Source organism: Pongo pygmaeus, chromosome 2, assembly GCF_028885625.2.
Source record: "Pongo pygmaeus isolate AG05252 chromosome 2, NHGRI_mPonPyg2-v2.0_pri, whole genome shotgun sequence".
NCBI lineage: Eukaryota > Metazoa > Chordata > Mammalia > Primates > Hominidae > Pongo > Pongo pygmaeus.
This window is the reverse complement of record NC_085930.1, coordinates 60,399,207-60,416,487: the sequence shown is the minus strand read 5'-3', so window position 1 is coordinate 60,416,487 and position 17,281 is coordinate 60,399,207. Positions and strand designations below refer to the sequence as shown.

Here is a 17,281-nt window from a genome sequence, read left to right as displayed (position 1 = left end):
GACAGCCCTGTTTTGAGCCTGAATAATTTGAAAGGTTCACGGGGCCATTAACCGCTATGTGAAGGAGAGCCAATTGTTTGCAAGCAATCTGAGGAGCTGTAGAACAGCCAGGAGAGTCTGACCACAGGTTGGCAGGATGGATCTGTAGCTCTGGAAAGAAGCCAGAGTCAGAAACAGTTTATCCAGGAGATGCCTACATTACCATCAGAGTCAAAGCATGGGAGTGATGTGCTTGGACCAGGGAGAGCTCGCAGAGTGACCTGGGGCCTCCTGCACGTAATGTGTGTCAAGGGCAGGCTCCTATAATGTCTCAATAATATGGGGGCTGGCTCATGAATAAGCAAACCAGTGGAGCTGAGCAGAAATCCAGAAATAGACTGGGCTTGAGTGAAAAGGGAACTTTAACACATGATAAGGATGACATTGCAATTCAGTGAAGCAGTGAAGGCCTTGTTCATAAATTCTGCTGAGATGATTACAAACCATCTACATTTTGGAACTTCTTATAGGTAGTGGTTGCAACAATATTGTGGATATACTAAATGCCACTAAATCGGTACACTTTAAAGTGGTTAATTTTATGTGAGGTGAATTTCACTGAATTGAAAAAAATGTCTGGTAAAAGATGGTTGTCTCCTACCCTACACCAAGACAAAATCCAAATGGGTCAAAGATTCGAATGTAAAAAAATGAAACTATATCTAGAGATGGATGATGGTGATGGTTGCACAAGAATGTGAATGTATTTAATACCATTAAACTGTACATTTAAAGTGGTTAACTTTTTAGGTCATGTATATTTCACTGCAAAAGAAATATAAGTCACAGAAAATATGGCTGAATTCTTTTATAACCGTGGAGTGGGGAAGGCCTTTATCACCAAGAATCAAAATTCAGAAGCCATAAAATGAAAACGTTGATAATTTGACTATTCAAAAATAAGAATCTCAAAAGAAACCAAAAATAAGAATCTTCTGCTTGGCTAAATACAACGTAAACAAAGTCAAAAGACAAATGACCAACTAATGTACAAAGAGCTCCTAAATGTCAAGAAGAGATGCAAAACCCCCACAGAAAAAAATGAGCAAAGACATGAATACTCAGTTTACCAAAAAAGAAGTAATGGCTCTTAAAATCTGAGATGTTCAACCCACACTTTGTCTCCTATCATATGAACAAAAACCTAAATGTCAAACACAAAGTCTGCTGGTCATGCCAAGAGAAAGAGGCCCTCTCCCACCTCTCACTCATAGAGTGAAAGGTGACACTCCCACATGGAGGGGAATTTGATAATACCTACAAATATTATATATGCATTTACATTTCAGCCAAGCAATCCTGCATCTAGGCACATACCCTGAAGATACACCACCATGCAGATGACATAAAATAGTCTAAGTTTATCTACCGCAGCCAAGTGTTTAATAAATAAGAGCTTGGATACAATCCAATTGTTTTCCAATGAGAAAGTGCTTGAAAAAACTACAGTTCACCCCCACAGAGGCGTACTGTGCAACAGTAAGGGAGAATGGAGGCAGATCTGGGATCTGTGACACAGAGTGACCTCCAGAATATGTTAAACATGAGGAAAAGAAAACCTGGTAGAAATCCAGAAATAGACAAGAGTGTTTCTAGAGTAGGATATATGGCATACTATCTTTTAAGTAAGAAAGGAGGAAAAATAAGAATAGATGGGTAGATGGATAAATAGATTAGACAGAGAATAGATAGATGGTAGACTAGATGGATAAACGGATGGATGGATGGATGGATGGATAAACAGGTAGTTTTCTTATTTTTGCAAAAAGAAATGCTTAGAGGGAAAAAACAGAAAATAATTAGAATGATTAACCCTAGGGAACGAGTGGGGAGATGGAGGAGATGGGGTAGAAGTGAGACTTCACTGGATGAATTTTTAAATATATTTCTGACTGTTGTATCAGGTACATGTTTTCATATTTGGAAAAGAAAATTAAATTGAAAAGCAAAAAGGAAAAACCTACAAATGGAAAGAAATTTAATTTGAAATTAATGCATCTAATTATCAAATTAGTAACATAAGCACACAGAGAAAATAATTATAACCTGTTTGTAAGAATTTAAACTTCAAACACAATACTCTAGTCATGTTATTATTGAACTATATTCTAAAGACAAAAAAAGCAAAGCAATTCTAGCTTCTTGCCATAGGCTTATTATTGGTGGCAATATTGGTATTGTAATTTTGACGCTATGCTATAAGTAAATATGTTAATGCTATTAGGAACCAAGATTTTCAGTGTCAAAGAAAAGAGATAAAATACAAAATCAAAGAAGGTAAGAGAAAACTTTAGAACATTGATTTCTAGCTCTTTTTTTTTTCAGCCTTGCTCTGTTGCCCAGGCTGGAGCCCAGTGGCACAATCATGGCTCACTGCAGCCTTGACCTCCCAGGCTCAAGCGATTCTCTCACCTCAACTTCCTGAGTAGCTGGGACTACAGGTGTGCACCATCATGCTAGGCTAATTTTTGTATTTTTTGTAGAGATGGGGTTTTGCCAAGTTGCCCAGGCTAGTCTCAAACTCCTGGGCCCAAGAGATCTGCCCATCTTGGCCTCCCAAAGTGCTGAGATTACAGGCATGAGCCACTGCGCCTAGTCAGAACATTGATTTATAGTTGAAAATATCTATATGGAGTCATTTTTTAAGAATTAAGTTTTCTTAAGTCTCATGTAAAAAAAAAAAAAGAATTTTTTCAGCTCTGCCTAATGAAAGGCACGAAAGCAAAGGCACCTCGGTGGCATTGGGCACTCCCAACTTTAAATCTTGATGTTTAAACACTGAAAGGAACTGGGATTCCCTGGAGAAATGGTTAATTCCAGGTCTGGGACAAGGAAAGTATAAGGTGAGCCTGGCACATTTGTGTTGAGGAAGGGGGAAAGTTCTTGATAATGAATGGGAACACAGGAACAAGCCAAATGACAGACACCATGAGGGGAAACAATCAGATACAGGATGTAAGGTATTTACTAGCCCGGCCCCTCTAAGACTAAAGGAACATAGCAAACAAATACAGCATGAGAGTTTTGCATCCTGGTTCTAAAACACCAGCTGTAAAATACTTGGAGACAACTGGGAAATTCAAATTTGAATTGTACATTAGATGATATTAGGGAGCTATTGCTAATTTACTTAGGCAGGAAAATAGTATTGTAGTTATGAAGAGAATGTCACTAAGCATGCTGAAGTGTTTGGGGTGAAGTGTTTTAATAGTTATAGATTATTTTTATAACACTTTTTATTCAGAAATGCCTTCAACTTCACAGAAAGTTTGCAAGAATAGTATAAAGAACCCCTGTAGGCCAGGCGCGGTGGCTCAAACCTGTAATCCCAGCAATTTGGGAGGCCAAGGTGGGCGGATCACAAGTTCAGGAGATCGAGACCATCCTGGCTAACATGGTGAAACCCCGTCTCTACTGAAAAATAGAAAAAAATTAGCTGGGCATGGTGGTGGGCGCCTGTAGTCCCAGCTACTCGGGAGGCTGAGGCAGGAGAATGGTGTGAACCCGGGACGCGGAGCTTGCAGTGAGCCGAGATTGCGCCACTGCACTCCAGCCTGGGCAACGGAGTGAGACTCCTACTAAAAAAAAAATAAACATTAAAAAAAATAATAAAATTTTAAAAAACCCTGTAGATCCTTTACCCAGATTTGTCCGTTGTTATAATCTGCAACTTACTTTTCTTTCATTCTTTTCCTTCTTTCTTTCTTTCCTCTTTCTTTCTTTCTCTCCCTCCCTCCCTTCCTTCCTTCTTTCCTTCCTTCCTCTCTCCCTCCCTCCCTCTCTCTCTCCCTCCCTTCCTTCCCTCCTTCCTCTTTCTTTCTCTTCCTTTCTTTCCTTCCTTCCTTCCTTCCTTCCTTCCTTCCTTCCTTCCTTCCTTCTTTCTTTCTTTCTCTTTCTTCTCTTTCTTTCCCTTTCTTTTTTTTTGAGATAGAGTCTCACTTTTGTCCAGGCTGGAGTGCAGTGGTAAGAGCACAGCTCACTGCAGCCCCAAACTCATGGGCTCCAGTGATCCCAAGTAGCTAGGATTACAGGTGTGCACTACCACGCCACCAATGCCCAGTTTCTGTTTAAAATTCTTTTTTAGCAACAGGGTCTGTCTCGTTATATTGCCCAGGCCAATTTTGAACTCTTGGCCTCAAGCAGTCTTTCCACCCTGGCCTCCCAAAGCACTGGGATTACAGATGTGAACCAACTTGCCCAGCCTGCAATTTACTTTTAAAAGATTCAGCCATTTTTATATTCATAAATGTGTATGTATACAGCAAATAAAATAACAACTGTTGAATAAAGATAGTAGGCATATGGGTTTTTATTGGAATTTTTTTTCAGTGTTTTTGTGCATTTGAAAGTTTTGTAGTAAGAAGCTGGGGAGGAGCCCTATTTCAAACATTGGAAGATCTTCAGGATATGGTGTCGAGTGAATGAAGCCCCATATAGAGCAGGATCTGTTGTGTGTCTCTTTGTGTTTAGGACTGGGGTAAAAATTAGGATTTATATTTGTATTTGCTTGTAAAGAGGCTGAGACACTAAGAGAAGAGTTTAGGGGAAGATGGGGAATCAGGTGGATGGGAGGAAGTGGGAAAGGGACCATCAATGTACACCTTTCCTGCCACTTTGATTTTGTACCATGTGAATCGAATGTCTTTTAAAATGCAATTTTTTAATTAAAAATGAATGAATGAATGAATAAATACAGAAATCAGCCAGGGAGGAAAAGAGACAAAGAAAACACAGCCAGATGAGAAGGAGGAGAGCCAAGGAAGTCCATTTCCAGGTGCACCCCATGACAAGGTTAGCTGGAGCATGTGGTGCTGAGTGAGCCAAGAGCTCGGAAGAGGATGGGGTAAAGGCCTACTGGGGTGGACTCAGCTGAGGGTCGCACGGAGCCTCCAGGGCTGGAGAGAGAATGTAGGTGGGAAACGGGCCATGAGTGTGGATCACCCCTTAAGGAGGGAGGGGAAGAGGGCAGCTTGGGGGCTGTGGGTGAAGGAGGAAGGATGGGGATGCAGCTGGCACAGGAAGCAGGCTGGGCCGGGAGTGGTCGGAATCAGAAAGGCAGATGCTTCCAACATAGAAGGCCATTTTAGACTGTCCCCATGTTTTCAAAAAAATGAGTGATACTGCGTCTCCAGGGTTGTGGGGTAGGATTGCAAGTTTTGGGAGAATAGAAACATATGGAAGAGATGCCCAGATGAGCTGGTTTGGAGACCAAGCCTGTGGGAAGAGGGAGCCTGTCACTGGGCAGCCCTGGTGTTGCCTTGGCACAGCATTTGTGTGCAGCCAGCCCTCAGGCTTTAGAGTGTGGAGGAGCAGCGGCTGCGTCCAGAGAGATGTTCCACATGGAAATGCGGGGTCATGCCTCAAAAATTCAACACAGAATCACCATCTGACCCAGTAACCCCACTTCTGGGTATATACCCCAAAGAATTGAAAGTTGGGACGTGAAGAGATATTTGCACACCCATATTCACAGCAGCATCATTCACAATAGCCAAAAGGTGGGAACAGCCCAAATGTCCATCGACAGACAAATGGATAAACACAACGTGGTCCATCCACAGAATGGAATATGATGCAGCCTTAAAAAAGGAAGGAAATTCTGACACACACGACTACATGGATGCACCTTGAAGATACTGTGCTATATTAAATAAGCCAGACACAAAAAGACAAATATGGCCTGATTCCACTCAAAGGAAGTCCCTAGAGTAGTCAAATTTATAGAAGCAGAAAGTGGAGTAGAGGGTGCCAGGGGTGTGGGGGAAGAGAGAGTAAGAAGGAAATGGGAGTTGGGGTTTAATAGCTGGTATGAGATTGCCAGGGCTTCCATAATAAAGGACTGCAGACTGGGGCCTCGACAACAGACATTTATTGTCTCACAGTTCCAGAGGCTGGAAGTCCAAGATCAGGGCATCAGCAGGGTTGGTTTCTCCTGCAGGCTCTCCTTGCCTTGTAGACGGCCACCGTCTCCCTGCATCCTCACATAATCTTCCCTCTATGTCTGGGTTCTAATCCCCTCTCCTTACAGGACACCAGTCATTTGGATTAGGGCCCACCCTAAGGACCTCATTTAACTTAATCATGTTTTTTAAGACCCTATCTTCAAATAAGGTCCCATTCCAAGATCCTAGGGGTTAGAGCTTCAACATATGGATTTGGGGGACATAAGTCAACCCATATCAATTGGTATGTAGTCTCAGCGTGGGAAGGTATAAAAGTACAGAGTTGCACAATAATGTCGTCGATGCCACTGAACCTTACATTTAAAAACGGTTCAAACAACACAATTTATGTTATAGATATGATAGCACAGTAAAGAGTAAAAATAAATTTTAAAAGAGAAAAAAGCTCAGAAGGGCAAGGCAAGGGGGAGTGTTGCTGAGAGGGTAGTGGGACTCCCGGGCCCAGTGGGATGGTCAGACAGACCGTGGGGTGGTGACTGGGAAGGTGGGTGCGGGGGAAGGGCCAGTGGGAAACACGGGAGCTTGGGGCCTGACAGCAGGAGGGTCTCCAAGCTGGAGGTCTGGGCAGCCTGTCAGTTCCAGGTGGTGACCGTTATTACTGCAGCAGCCTCCCCAGAGGTGGCAGAGGCTTAATGAGTGCTTCAGGCTCTCAGCAGGGAAGGTCTGGGCAGCCCCTCTGGCTGTGTGGTCCCAGTTCTCCAGAAGCGCTTTCTTTTTTGCCATTTTCAAACCATCACAGCTGCTTTCAGCCTGAATGTGAAGCCACAGCCAGTGAGTTGTTTCTATAGCGACTGATGTCCTTCAAAGAGGGAGAAAGTGGAGGGCCCTGAGGAAAGAACAAGGGGGTGAACAGCACAGATATGTGACAGATTAAACTCAAGAGGGAGAGAGTGTGACCTAGTTTCACTGCAGCTTCGTCGAGACGCTTTCTGGCAAGCACACCTGATGACTGCTTATTATTTTATGTTTGTCATATTATCTTCACCTAAAACTGTAAGATGAGGGGCTGAGTGTACCACTCTACCTGGTGAAAGGCCAATATTCAGGCACAGCTGCCAGGGGCAAGGAACAGGGAAAATGCAGGAAAATTCTGAGCCTTCTTCGTCTTACTCCCGGCTGCTTTGCAGAAAACTGGGCACGCTGAGGCTCTCTGTGCACCTATCCTTTTTCCCTGCCTTGGAAACTACCCCCAAGGGAGGCTTTGTGGTAGGTACACCCTGGCTCGTCGCTTCCTAGTGGTGTGATCTTGGGCACCTTCCTCAACCACTCTGTGCCTCAGTTTCCTAATCCATAAAAAGTGGGGAGAAGAATTCCAATGTTCAAGAGTGGCTGGAAAGGGTTAAATGAGGTGACACGTTCAGGCGCTCAGGAGAGAGACTGATTGCAGTGAGGAGAACTCTGGGCTTGTGTAGGAGTTGACCTGGTAACTGCAGCTGTCTCTTTTCTCCCGTTCCTTTCCAGTTGGCCACGGACAGAGTGAAGGGGAGAGGATGGTAGTGTCTGACTTCCACATTTTCATCAGAGATGTGTTGCAGCATGTGGATTCCATGCAGAAAGACTACCCTGGGCTTCCTGTCTTCCTTCTGGGCCACTCCATGGTAAGCAGACCACAGAAGACCCAGGTTAAATCCACCCTGGCTTCCAGCCTTGCAGGGGGAAAGGGGTGACCCTGACTTCCTGCCCCCCACTGCTCTCTGCCTGGCTGGCATGATGTCTCCCTTTGTGCACTGCACTTGGAGTTCCTGGGCAATTCCGTGCTTAGGAAACAAGGGAGGCTGCCAGCCGGTCCTTAGCGAGCAGCTTGAATATGGGGGCTCTTGGAAAACTGATCTTTTTCTCAACGCTCTTTGGCCCACTTGGTGCCATTTCATAGTGAGGCTACTAAGAGCCACTTCTTGGAGGGGGAATAGCTCCTTCCTCAATAAGAAGCACACAAAATGTCCCCAAACCCTGTGTGCTTGTTTCAGAATTGAACTCAGATGACAAATGATAACTAGAGACAAAGGGTCCCCGTGGAAACAATTCCTTAAAGCTTATTCCAACTCCTTCCACCTTTTAAATATGTAAATCGAGCAAATACAATCTTAAAATGTAATGGAGCAAATGTTATCTTAAATTGGGGTCCTTAAACTGGCAGCCCCCAGCCCAAATCTACCTACAGAAAAAGCAGGCTGGTTGGCTGACCAAGATGTACTGAACTGCTTGAATTTGAATGCCTGGGGACATCTGACCAGCGCAGGACTTGCCTCCTGCCGCTTGGTCACTGCCTGGCTCTGTCCTTACATTTCTCTTACCTGCCTGGCCCCTGTAAGCATTTGCGGTTGCAACCGTTGCTTTTAAGCACGTTTGTGCTTCAGCAAACAGGTGAGGCCTCTCTCCTTCAGCACCATCCATGTTCACTCCCATTTTTCTTGGAATTTAAATTTCTAGGACCTTTACTAAACCAGGAAAAAGTATAGTATAGCAATCTATTATTATGATCAGATTACCCCCACCAAAAAAAAAAAAAAAAAAAAAAAACCTTCTATTAAGCCTGTTGGGATGGATGAATTGGGATTTTGCCAGCTTTGGGCTTGAAATGAAGTGGGAATGTGTTATTGTTTAACTTGCGGCCCACAAGCAGGAACCTTATTTATATCTCTCTGAAATGTTTGCTCTTGGAAAACCCAGAGAAAAAAACATGTGTAATAAAATAATTGCAGATCTAGTTTAGCCAACATTTGATGGTGCCTCTTCCAAGGTAGTCCTCCTCAGGGCTCTTGGCCAGGACTGCAGCTTAAGAGGACTGCATTTGTCGTGTTTATTAGAAATGTGTGCACTGGTGCAAGCCGAACACAGCAGCTCTGCCCGTTCTGCATTACAGGGAGGCGCCGTCGCCATCCTCACGGCCGCAGAGAGGCCGGGCCACTTCGCCGGCATGGTACTCATTTCGCCTCTGGTTCTTGCCAATCCTGAATCTGCAACAACTTTCAAGGTAAAAGGACCTTCCAGTCTGTACAATTCCTGCAGGTTCCCCGGGTCATGGGGCTTCCATCTGTAGCCTGAGTCTGTGTAAAAGGACCAAAGGCCATCCTTGGACCTCAGACACTATTGCGTGAGGGTTTGGACAAATATCCAACACTGTTGCCACCAGGGTTCTGTAATTTCTAAAGGCAGGTGCCATTTTCCCCCAAGACAAAAAGACAATGCCTTCCTGTTTGTGCATGTTTTATTGATGAATTTTAAAAGGAGAAGAGGTTAGACTTGTTATTTGTCCAGCAAAGTCACATTTGTTAACAAGTCACACTCAAGTCCTGGGCTGTTTTTCACTGATTATTTGCCAACTTCAGCAGAAAGTGAACAGTGAGTGGAACTGCAGGAACTCCTAACTGCATGCAGTATGGAGTCGCATCCACTGCCGCGCTCCTCCACCCCGGGCACTTTCGACCTTTGACTGTTAGGGATCCGTGATTTTGTTTTTCTGGTTGGAATGACCCATAGGAATGATATACCCTGTAGGTACTGGGACTCTGGGCTGCTTTTGCCAAGGCAAATAAACCAACAAATGATACCTAGAGGTGGAGCAGGCACTGTCTCTCCCCAAGAAAGGAGATGAAACCAGTGGTCTCGGTAGGGCTGCTTGCTTGTGACTCTGGCTTGTTGACAAGGTATTGGTTTAGACCCGGCCTTGGGGGCATCAGGCTTAAGGTAGATACATAGCTGCAGTGAGGGTGGAGAATCCCAACCCCATATATCCTCAAGGAATCCTTAGTCTCACCCCAGCGCTGGGCAGGGGCTGCTGCCTCCTGAGCCAGTTCCGGAGACTCTCAAAGGAGAAAGAGATGAGGCAGTAGGTCATGGGGCCAGGTGCACTGGGCAGCCGTCACTCACAGGCTTACCCTATGGACTGTGGAATCATTTAAATAGTGACATTAGCTCTTATTCCCCCACCGCACTCTCCTCAACACAGCACAGGGAATGAAACCTTATAACAACATCCTCAAAGAGTTTCCTTCAGCCCATGACCACAGACTTGCTCCTGGCTCTAGAGACAGGCTTTCAATTAAAAACAGAAAATCTCGGCCATCTGAAATGGGGCTCGGCTTGGCAAAAGAGAAATCAGGGACTATCTGATAGTTTAGCCAGAGAACGATGATTTACTTAGTTTGCGAGAGAGATGGGTGATATCTCCTTTGAATTTTACTCCAGTTTAAGGAAATCACAGACTTACTAAAATCGACCATCATGAATGAATTTCAGTGCCGTGTGGGATAGTACCAGGGGTCTGTCACAGAGTGATCGAGGTCCCTTAGCATCACAACGCCCAGATGTGCACTACCTCTTCATCATTGAAACGTGCGGGGGGAGGCATGACCTACTCAACATCTCCCGTGACTATGGTTCTAATTATCTAAGTAGAATAAGCAGGCCCAGACTCAGCGGCAGGGGCATTCCCGCTGCGTTCCATGGGATTTGCTATATGCAGGTCTGCAAAATTCAGCCAATGACAGGCATGCACTGTGCTCTCCCAGGCATTGTCTCATTTAACTCCCCTCCAGCCCAGGAGCAGGTTGTAGCAGCACTTTCCAGATGGGAAAACCTGGGCTTAGGAAGGATGAATGGCTGGCCAGGATTGTGCAGCCCTTGTGGTGGGTTTGAATCCACGGCTGTCCACTCCCCATCTAGGATAGTTCCCCAGGGAAGAAAATGGATGTTCTGCAATGGATGTTTTCCCTTACAGAAAAGCCAGGGACCACAGGACTTTTCAGATAAAGTGCACCAGGGGGACCCTGGCAGCTGGGCCTGGAGGTGGGACCAACAAGGGTTTCCTCCCAGAGCCCCTGGGCTCCATACTGACCAGGGGTGGGGGCACTTCTGGGCAAGGCCACCACTGTGACCTTTCAAAGCCTTGTGCTAATAGATCACCTTGTGACATTCGGAGCCAGCTGCCCCTGGAGGAACACAGGTCTCCTCTTATTAACCAAGACAAATGAGGTTTCCCTTTGCCCCAGACTTTAGGGCCCAGCCTCCCCTCCCTGAGATCTGTTGCTGCTCCTGCATCTCTGGCAATTTTGGCTGACAAAGTCCATGATGCATTCGTCCACCCTGCCCCTGGAAGGCTTCATCACTCTTGGCACATTTTCTAGTCTGGTCTGACAACCTTCCTGAAAGTCTCACAGGATCTATTTTTTAATGCAATTTAAAAGTTTTAAGAATAAGACATTTCTATGGTTCAAAAAAGATATGAAAGAGGATGCAGGGAGAGTCTCTCTCCTGGTTGGCATGGGCAGCAACCCATGGTACCAGCGAGTCTCTGCATCTCCCATCAACGCTCACTCCGTTTGTTCTTCTTTTTCACACAAATGGGAGCTTGCTCCATGCATGTCAGGGGTACTCTGTGTTTGCTTTTGTTCTTTTGGTTGGTGTGTTTGTTTTTGTGGGTTTTGGGTTTTATTTTGTAGTTTTGCTTAGCAACCTTTTGGTGCTCCTTCCCCATCAGGACCTACCAAGGGTCCCACTGCAGGGATAGGTCCTGGTTTAGGGAGGGTGCCCTGGGGTCATTTCCAGTTGATTGCTCTTATGAGCCTCAATGATGGAACAATTCCTAGAGCCCACCTCCTCCCTCCAGAGTTCTGTTTGGGAAATCTGTTTGGTGGTGGGGCTGAGGGGCTTCCCTGAGTGTGGCTGTGAGTGGTAGCAGAACATAGTCAAGTCCCAGCCTCCTGACCCCTCAGACAGTGCTCAATCCATGAAGCCATTCAACAGTTTCCCAGCACGAGGCACCTTCTAGAGCAACTCCCCCAGTTAGTAAGGGGCAGCGTGAGATGCCCAGTCTGTGAGTACAGTCTGGCCTGTGGAAGACGGCCAGCCCCCACCCCCTGCAATGTGAGAACGCCAGATCGCCCCCACCCTCCTAAATCTCGCCACCATCTGGTTCTTATGTGGATGCCGGTTTTCAACAAGCTGGGATATCTTTAGCCTGGCGATGAGACAATGAGGACGGATGGGGGGCCCCAAACATTGTCTCTGCTGAGAAAGTGGTTTCGCAAAGTGGCAGCAGCAGAAATTCAGAAACAAAAACTCCATGCATCTGAACAAATCTGGCTATTTGTGAGGTCGCTCCGTGGGGTTTTTCACCATGGCTTGCGGCTCGTGCCTGGGTACAGAGGTGGAACTGTGGTCCCCCAGCTGGAAGAGTGTCAAGCTCCAGGTGCCCTTCGGGATTTCCCACCCTTAGTTGTCTGGGACAGCACTCAGGAGCAACTGCAGGCTGCAGGGCCCCTCCTTTCTGTGGGAACCTCTTAGAAGAGAAAAATCCCCCTGGGCTAAGCTTGAGGGATGGGGGTCTTAGCCTACTGGGAGAGTAATCATTCTAAGTGACCTCTCCTTGTTGCCAAGGTTGTCCCTTGGGTTCCTGGGGCAGGGATGTAGGAGTCAGCCAGTGCTTCAAGACACTCCCACTCTCTGCCAAGAAGGGCACCTTGCCCAGTAGGGAGAAGGGGGTTGCCCCTGGGAGCCCAGTACTTGGTGCCTGACATGCATTGTCTCCGTTCCTCTCCAGCACCGCCCTGGAAGGAGGGGAAATTATTCCCAATTTACAGACAAGGAAACGAGGCCAAATGTCTTGCTCGAGGTCAGCTTGAGCACCAGCTCAGACCAGCTAGCATGCCAGGATACCCCCTTTCACCCCAAAACACACCTGAGATCAGCTTCCCTTAGTGGAGCCCACTCCCATCTGAATGTCACTCATCTGTTTTTAGCCATAGAATCCAGAAGTCCCTTGGGGCAGTGGGAGGTTGCAGGGAGGGAGGGGAAACAAGTGGAACATGGCTACTCTTTCAAGCTTCAGGTGAATTTGGACCCAGGATCCCGGAACTTAGCCATGCACTGGCCCTTTGGGCAGCAGCAATGAGCCGCCATGGGGGTTAGTTCACCTCTGTCCTGTGGGCACCTGCTCTCTAATAGCTGGGCGTTGGGCTTTCTAGACACCTGTGATTCCAGGAACCAGCTGTCTTCCTAGCAAGCCTCCTGCCGCACATCTTTGCTGAGCCCCTGATCTATCAGGAAACAAGCGTCCTGGCCTTCCCAGCAAAGGTCACTGGGAAAGGGGCACAGCACTTTCTATTTTATGGCTGCCTTAAGGTGTCCTCTCACTCTCAAGAAAATCTGGGGCAACCCTGAGGGTACCTGCTATGTCCCCCACATGGCTGTCCCATGACCCTTGTCATAGTGCTGCCCCACGGAAGGCAGGGAGTCCTAGCCTCCTGCGCACAGGTCAGCGCCTGCGGGAGCCACTTAGGAAACAGCATCTGTAATTGCCTTCCTCATGGCAAGGCTTTCACTGGCAGAAGTGAAATTCACTTAGAAATGATCACAGGGAGCCATTAAAACCTTCTGGATCAATAAAGGCATTTGTGCCTGTCTCTAGCATTTAAAGTGACAGGCGTGATAGTGCATCGGGAACGCCCCTCAAGCCTCTTGCTTATCAAGATGTTGACTTCAGCTGTGGGAGAGTTGCCCTGTTTGTGGGTGACTGCGTCATTTGTTGCAAAGCTGCACGTCACGTGCTTTTCCTGAAGTCTCTACTTTGAATGACATTTGCTCATTCGTTCAGTCAACCAACACCTATTTATTGGGCCTCTCCTTAGGGCCAGAAGCCAGGAAGAGAGTTAGGGCCTGCCTCAGAGCGATTGGGTCTCATGTGGCTCTCCCAGCATCCCTTCGGAGTTAGTTTAATTATCCCTGTCTTATAGGTGAAGAAACTGATATCATAGACTTTCTCGAGGATTCAGAATCAAAGTTCAAATCCGAATGTGCCTGCCTCGCCTCTCCAAGTCTGGTTTCTCCATTTCATCGCCTGTCTCTTCCGGGGTTGGGGTCTAGTGACTGTGTAGCCATTTGTCATGGGTTTTGGCCCCAAATTATCCTCAAGCAATGACCCCTGGGGTCTGGGTTGAGCTGACATAATTGGGAGTTCTGTGGTTACACAAACCTGGCTTCGCCAGGGTCATGGGGCAGGTGTGGGGGGTCTCACCTCAATGGGGGAGACATGCAGGGGCTCCTCTCTCCTGAGCTGGATCCAAGGCTCTCTCAATGCTCCTGTAGGATTATTCGAGGATTTTGAAACACTTGATGGAAAAGGCATCAAGAATGTTAAAGTTTTGGATTCCACGTCCTTTTTGGGTGAGCAGCTCCCCTCTGAGGCTTCCCTGGTGTGCTCACAGCTCAGGGTGGAGGTTGTGGGAGAGCGGGAGCAGCAGTCATCTGGTCGACCTTGACAATGTGATCCATCTGGGTGTGGGATCTGCCATGACTCTTTCCTTCCCCACTGCTTCCTCGTCATGCCGCCTCAATGGCCCCTGCTCAACCGTTCTGCCTTCCTTCATGCACAATCAACCCACTTCCTCTGCTTAGCTCTTTCTCCTCCCATCCTACCCTTTCCTCCTTCAGGAGAGATTAGGCTCATGAAATCAACAAATCTTAAAAGAGCAGCAGGGAAAGGGAATCTCTTTTGAAGTTGTTCAAAGCATCCTGCCCCTGCATGGCAGCTCTCCTCTTTCTTGGGGCTTTTGTGGGGAAGAGGCTAAACACCTAATTTGTTTTAAGCCATGAAATTATCATTAAAAGATTTGCCCCTACACAATTGAGTCTTGTTAGAAATGTGGCTTGGAACTTACTATGCAGGTTTAGAAAAAGAGCTGAAGATCAGGGCTATGCAAACATCTCTTATGGTGGCTCCTTTGAAAGGGCAGCTTGCCCTGCAGGGACGTGTGCACCCCCATCCTAGCCAGTGCCTGTCAGAAGCACTTCTGCTCTGGCTGCACACAGGATCACTAGGGAATTTTAAAAAGGCACTGATGCCAGGGCCCCACTTTGGCCAATACAATCAGAATCTCTCAGGGCAGCACTGGGAGGAGGTGTTTCTGGTGTTTCATGGACACACACACTGCCAGCCCCTGAGACTTCACCATGCACATGAATGCTCAGGAGCCCTGTGAAGCTACAGATCCTGACCCAGAAGCCAGGTGGCCCTGGAGCCCCTGGTGCTGCTGGTGTGAGGACCACACTGAGCAGGGAGGCCCTGGGATGTTGGGATGGGTGTGCTGTGCCCGGTACCATACGCCAACTGGATTGAAGGAACAGAACAATACAGATGGTTCCGTCTTCCTGAGAAGACAGGGAGTTACAGATCGTTTTAAGGGAATCCCAGGACTCTAGAAGTCTCCGTCATGGGTTTCTCTTTCTGCACCTTTCCTGTGAATGGTGTATCCACCGGGTCCCCTCTTGCCTCTTTGTACACTCTCTCTGGTGTAACTTGCACCCAGGGCTTCAGCAACCATCTATGCACTGAGACCTTTCTGTTCTTGGGGTGGCATTCCTCGGGATTTAGTGCCAGGACACGCCTGTGTGTGCGTTCACTGGGAAAAGTCTGCGGAATCTGCACCAGGCCTTCCTGGAGGGCGTGTTCCTCCATCTACATTCGTGATGGAACCACCAGTTATTGTCGCTGGGACACCAGTGCCTCATCTACACCATCAGCCACAGGAGTTTTACTGTTACAAGCTTGTCCTTTTAGGCACATTCCCTCATCCTGAACCTGCTGGCAGCAGCTCCTTTAGGGGAGCGAGGGTGGCTGCTTGTCCCATCCGTCCTTGGGCAGCCAGCGCTCAGCTGGATGCATGCAGCGGAAGTCACCTTCTGCCTCCACTCCTGAGCAGGATGTGCTCTCCCCACATCTCCTGTTTGCGCTTTCAGCAATACATCATTCACAGCCATAGGAGGGGGAGGCCTCCCAGTCCTTGGCTTTTTGTACCTGGAAGGGGATGGTGAGGCATTCAGCTGCCAGGAATCACTTCCTTCCCTCCAGGGACCAGCCCCTTGCATTGTTCATTTTCTAAAGCAAATACTTCTCAGGAAGTGGCTCTCCTCTTTTTTTTTTTCCTACAAAGCTCTTTTCTTAAAAGCTTCCTTTAACTGCGAAAAGTTCCCCCGTTCATGGAGGAAGAAAATCAGGTTTGCTGGGCCAGACGACAGAATAGGGCTTGCTGTAATTCTCTCCTGGAGGCAGGCTCTCTCTCTGGCTCTCTGTTCCCCCTTCCCCATCCTCTGTGAAACCACTTCAAGGATGGCTCAAGCTGCGCTGATCCTTGAGGCGCCAACAGCCTAAGCTGTCAGCATCTTCTCCAGAGCCTGGAAGTAGAGGCCTTGTCACTTTTTGGTATAAAAGTTTTGGGTTAAGAGGTGCCAGCAGCAGAAACATATGTTCAAGGATGAAGGTAAGTCTGTCTTCACAAATGACTGATCCTGAAGATGGACCGGCACCTCCAGGCCCAGGTCCCCGCAGAATCAGGTGATGGGTCCCCAAAACACAAATGGTGGTGCAATGAGAAATCTGGTGGTGGGCTTGGACGAAATGGTGTGGATGCTGGGTGGTCTCTTGCTTTCACCTCTGTGGCAGGCACTGCTGAGGTGCTGGGTCCCTGGGTCTTTTCTTGGCTCTGAGCCATCTGTTCAGGGAATGGGTAGGAAGCTGGCTTACATAAAACAGCCATGTCCCTGAGAAGGCTGTGTGGGCCCCAGCAGGCGGGTGGGTTGACCTGGGAGCAGCACCTGCAAGGCTGGCATTTGCACACCAACCCGTCACACAGAGCCTTCCTGCGGTTCCTGAGTGTGGCGGGGATCCCCCCGCCACAGCTGGCAGCCCCATGTCTGCTCTGGTTGCACGCAGGATCACTAGGGAACTTTAAAAAGGCACTGATGCCAGGGCTCCACTTCGGCCAATACAATCAGAGTCTCTCAGGGAAGCACTGGGAGGAGGTGTTTGTGGTGTTTCATGGACACACACACTGCTAGCATCAGGGAGTAGTGACGGGGTACTGAGAACAGCAGAATATCTAAAGTGAGTTCTTCATAACTGTGGAACACAGAAGTCTTCCCTCACAGTGTGGCCCTTGACCACTACTGCTGGAGGAGAGAGCTAAGGCCCTGGAACACTCATCCTTACACAGCCAGAGTCTAGTGAAGGCCACGGAGCCACAGCCCACTGCCTTTATGCACTGATCCACTCCATTTTCTCATTTTTAGATTGTTTTAACCTTTGAAAGCACAGATCCCAATGCAGATGAGCTCCCAGTTCTTGGAGTTCACAGACATTTGATCCGTGTTTGAAAATACCCAATCCTTGTGCAGAGTTCCCAGAATTCCAAGTTTTCCTTTCCCAGGCTCATTCTTGGAGCTGGCCTATGATACTAGCTGGACTCTTGAACATTCCTGACCCATCACGGCCACCCTTCGAGGCT

General features: G+C 47.5%; 1 protein-coding gene across 8 annotated transcripts in view; it reads left to right on the top strand.

Annotated features, from left to right (window-relative positions):
* Nucleotides 1-17,281, top strand: part of MGLL (monoglyceride lipase) — a 134,056-nt gene that overhangs the window by 93,246 nt on the left and 23,529 nt on the right. For 7 of the 8 annotated variants that reach the window (XM_054480647.2, XM_054480645.2, XM_054480646.2 and 4 more), the window contains 2 exons: nucleotides 7,464-7,600; nucleotides 8,866-8,976. In XM_054480647.2, coding sequence (XP_054336622.1) covers nucleotides 7,464-7,600; nucleotides 8,866-8,976 — 248 coding nt within the window. Of the gene's footprint in view, nucleotides 1-7,463; nucleotides 7,601-8,865; nucleotides 8,977-14,087; nucleotides 14,166-17,281 lie in introns of all 8 variants that reach the window. The other variant, XM_054480651.2, reaches the window with a different exon arrangement.